The 4,518-nt window shown below is 43.5% G+C and overlaps 1 protein-coding gene across 1 annotated transcript; it reads right to left on the minus strand.

The window, feature by feature from the left end:
• Window positions 1–1,661: 1,661 nt before the first annotated feature.
• LOC121324919 (C-C chemokine receptor type 7-like) lies at window positions 1,662–3,288 on the minus strand. Its single transcript, XM_041267121.1, has one exon. The coding sequence runs from the start codon at window positions 3,286–3,288 to the stop codon at window positions 2,197–2,199; it is 1,092 nt and encodes a 363-aa protein (XP_041123055.1). The 3' UTR covers window positions 1,662–2,196.
• Between the last annotated feature and the right edge of the window lie 1,230 nt (window positions 3,289–4,518).

A 4,518-nucleotide genomic window follows, 5' to 3' on the forward strand; every position in this document is an offset into this window, starting at 1 on the left:
ATTGAATATTTTAACAGGAATTTGAAACTGCATTGAATTTCCTTGACAGGGACAGAGAATCAGGTCAGGTTTATTTAACTCAATTCAGTACACTTCTTTTGAGGATTACGCTATGTAATCAGGAGTAGCCCTTTCATTCTGCAGTAAGGCAGTGGCAATGGTAACCCACGTAGCGCTTACAGTAGGTTTCTGCACAGACTCCATGCCCTCCGTGAAATCTCAGCCGCCCGTCAGCTTGCCAGGGTTAACTTTGTTCAATGTGTATCAACACCACCTCCACTTGCGAAATGTGTCGTGCAACTCAGTCCAGTGTTTTGTAGTCAGACTGTTTAAAGGTACTACCGTAAATGGCATTGCAGAGGTCGTGCATGACAAACAGCATTTATTAGCCCTTTTACTACAGCAAAGTGTACTGAAGCACAGTGAAACCACGGTAGTGTAGATAAGCATTGTAAAGCCCAGATAGGAATTAAAGCATATTAATAAACATGGCAAGCAAGGGTAAGCTGAACAGCAGTGGGGAAATCTGCAGACTTAGTGTGCAGATTTACCATGGTACCTTTTCTAAGGGTGTGCTTTGGGATGTGGTGGCTTTCTGTTTCAGTTGCTGCTTGCCCTGACTGAAATCTTAATTTCATTTTTACAAACTGAAACACAACCTCGGTATGTGGTTACTAATGTGTGCACACGCTGCAGGGTGCCTGGAGTTACCAGCATGGCTACATATTAATAAGTAGAAATCCATAATGACAATGCTATTATTCATAGTTACAATGTACTTAACGTGTAAATATATTTTGCATGATATAACCCTAATCAATTTCTGATAAGACTGTGTACTTACATATATCTTTTGAAATACCTTTTACTTTACAGGGTAAAAAGATGTATACATTAAGTATATTGCAACTATGCATAATAACATGCATCAAGCCCGAGGCACAGGAGCACATTCATTCCAAGTTAAATTGTGGTTTTGGCTTCAAGTGTCCTCATTCAAACTTATTGAGCGGCAGCTAGTCCTGGTTCAGGACCCTCGGAGCTAGCTGCTGGAATTACACAGCTTCCAAAACCATCACTGACTGACACTTCAGCAGAGTGAAAACACAGTTGTGCTGTGAAATATTTACCAGCTGGAGGGGAGTGGGGAGTGCTAATTCTGTCTCTTGACAGCTTTGAATCTGCTAAAGCAACACTGCGCCACCAGGTGGCACTGCACGAAAGTGCTATACCTGTATGCATATTGTTTAATCAGACTGCAGGTAAAGAACCTGTACATAAACACCACAGCTGTGAAATCGAATTGGTTTACTTCAAGGTCGGACAGGTAGATCCTCGCCGTCTACTGTTGCTGCTTGGACGAGTGCATTGGTAAGCAAGGCTCTTCAAATAGCACCAGAGATATACAGAACACACATTTTGTGTCGAAGATTTGCTCAACTGGATAAACTGGGCCGATGCCTCAGCCAAAGCCATTTAAAATCTGTACCTCTACTCCAAAGCCATGAAAGGCAGAGGGATTGCAGTTTTATTGGCTACACAGGTCTCAAATGTACAAAAGTATTGTAGCAAATATAGGGTTACCACATGACTCCACGTACACTAGGACAGTTTGGGACAGTCCAGGTTTTCCAACTCGCACCCCAATGCATTCTGTTAAGCGTAGTCCTGCTGTGAAAGGTACCTGAGACAGGTAAAAGGTACCAGAATGCATTGGGGTCTGAGTTACCATCAAGGTCCATTCTTATCTTAGTGCCGTCGGAAATCACGTTGGAACCTCAGTCTGAGTTTTTTCTTCAGCTTGACACCAATAATTCAGGACTGAAAGGGTTCAAATGACACCATGTAAATATATAAAGTCAAATAGAGCCAGGCTATTTCAAAACCCTTTTAATATGAAGCAGTAACTGTTATTAATAAAGGTCAACATTACAGTGACGTCAAAGCATTCGCCAAAGGTGCCCTCTGGTGGTCAAAATAAATGTTACATGACACAACAAAATTAATTTGTAACATAATAAAATTGAAACACTGACTATTTTGTGGAATAATAAATATTACAAGTCACATTATTGAAGTTGTACCTTTTAACTTGTTTTGAAATCTACACCTTAATGAATGGATTTCTTTCATGCCTGCCCATAAATGCTTCTTAAAGCCAATCACGAATATCAGCACAGCCTTACAACGAAAAAGCTACACAGAGAACACGGAGGACGACTCTGTATTTCGGTTAGAGGCTGATGAAAACCTGTTGCTGCTGCCTGGGAGGCTCCTGACATGACAGTTGTGCTGGGACCGGCTCGTACACCTGAGGTCCCTGAGTATCAGCAGGACGTCGCTGCGGAACTTGACCCCCACAAACCCGTAGAGAAGCGGGTTGAGGCAGCAGCGGAGGAACGCCAGGCTGCGGGTCACGTCCTCTGCCACATGCTTGGCTCCCCAAACACCGCAGTTCACCTGCTTGCTCCCTAGCCAGTCGGTGGTCTTGAGGAACAGAACGACGCTGTAGGGCAGCTGGAAGAGGACAAAAAGAAGCACCAGTGAGCAGATGACTTTCAGGGCTTTGTGCTTTTGGAAGCTCCTTCCATTTAACAGGGTCCTGGTGATGAGTGAATAGCAGAAGAGCATGACGCCAAACGGGAGCCAGAACCCGACCGTCACCTGCGCGAACTGGGTGGCGGCTTTTACGAGCTTGTCTTCCACGTCCAGGATCATCTCACAGTGCAGGTCATCTAGCTTCACCACTTTGCTCCAAACCATTTCCGGCACACTCATAACCACGGAGACCAGCCACACAAGGGCTGAGCTGACCTTGCTGTAGAAAATCGTCTGCGGTCTGAGTTTGTGAGCGACGGTGGCCAGGACTATCGCTATGTACCTGTCGACGCTGATGCAGGTGAGGAACAGGAAGCCGCTGTAGTAGTTGATGCTATAAAGGCTGCGCACCGCCTTGCACAACCAGCCTCCGAAGAGCCAGCCGTGGCGTGCGTCTGCCGCTCGGAACGGAAGTGTGAGGAGCAGGAGCAGGTCAGCCAGAGCCAGGTTTAGGAGGAAGACGTCGGTCATGGATTTTAACCGCCGGTAGAGTGTGTAGATGATCAGGACCAAGATGTTGCCCATCATTCCCAGAACAAAGATGACAGCCAGGATGCAGGGCTGGAAGACATTGATAAAGCTTTGGGGATCCCCTGCTTCGCACTTGATGGGAATGCTGGAGTAGTCGGATGTGTGCTCCAAACTGTAATCAGAGGTCAAGTCGTAATAGTCATATTCTGGGGTGGTCATTCTCTAGGGGGAGGGGGAAGAGAAACAGTTAAAAATCGACTTGGTTATTATTTGTGGTTTACAGAACAGAGACACTGTTCTAGCGTGTGGAGCTGGAACAGTTAGCTAATGCCCTGGGTTGAAATCTGCCTCAGTAAAATGAGTCTCAGTTTAGCCTGTGATTGACAGTAGTTTACATCACAAAATAATTCACATGCTCAGCACTGGTCTTCTTTGTAGAAAAAAAGAGAAGCCAGAGGGTTGCTGGGATTGAGACCAGTGATGTATTCCTAAATCTGAAGGCGTTGGAACGCCACCAACAGTTTTTTTGAATTATTACACAAATTCACATTTTAGTTGTATACCAAACTTCTAGTAACACACAAAACAGGTAATGCATTTATGTCATTTCTACACAAAGTCGTAGTCCATGCACTGTTGCTGTCATCTTCAGGATTTTTAGCCTTCTTAAAGTAATAGAAGAAGCTCCTAATGCTCTTTTCACTGCATCAAGAGGACTGCTGACTGAATCAGTGCGGGAGATGGGAGTCGTGTGACTTAAATCAGTGTTGCCAAGTCTCACAAGAAAAAACAAATCGCCAACTTCTTTTAGTAGTTCTAGTTTTTTTCAGTAGTTCTAGTTCTTATCAGTAGTTCTAGTTTTTTTTTTAATAGTAGTTCTAGTTTTTCTTAGTTGAACTGGTGTGCATAAGAGGATTCTAAAATTCTAAAGACGTGCATATACACTGACACCAGTCAATCATGCAACACGCGACTCTTTAAACATTGTAATAACCTAGTAATTACCAAACTGCTGTGTATTTCAATGGAAATGACTTTGTAAATAACATTTTAGCTACATATGTAGCTTGTAATAACTTAAGCTGGCATTGCGTGACTGAAGTTGGATCAGTTATGTCTGAGAAAACGTGGGTGGACTGAATCTATTCTGGGCACAGTGAGATTTTTTTATTCTTATTTTAAGTTCTGTAGAAAGGAGAGGCTGGGCCACTTATATTGCGAATTAAGATTAAAACGCACGAAGGCAATAGTTATTATCAGAACAGGAAAGCGCCTGGTAAGAAGCACTAGTTTTCTTATTACCAATACAAATGAAAGACTTCTGCCAGTAGTTTAACATCAGGGCAGAAGATAGAGAAACACTGAGCTTTATTTTAGAGAAAGGGAAACCGTTCAGAAGAATGTGCCGCCTTGTTCCAGTAAAAATCCTCCTGGCAGCAACAACTGTCT

This window comes from Polyodon spathula, chromosome 12, assembly GCF_017654505.1.
Source record: "Polyodon spathula isolate WHYD16114869_AA chromosome 12, ASM1765450v1, whole genome shotgun sequence".
Taxonomy (NCBI): Eukaryota; Metazoa; Chordata; class Actinopteri; order Acipenseriformes; family Polyodontidae; genus Polyodon; species Polyodon spathula.

Coding starts and splice junctions, on each gene's coding strand:
- LOC121324919 (XM_041267121.1), bottom strand. CDS start 3,288: ATGACCACCCCAGAATATGACTATTACGACTTGACCTCTGATTACAGT.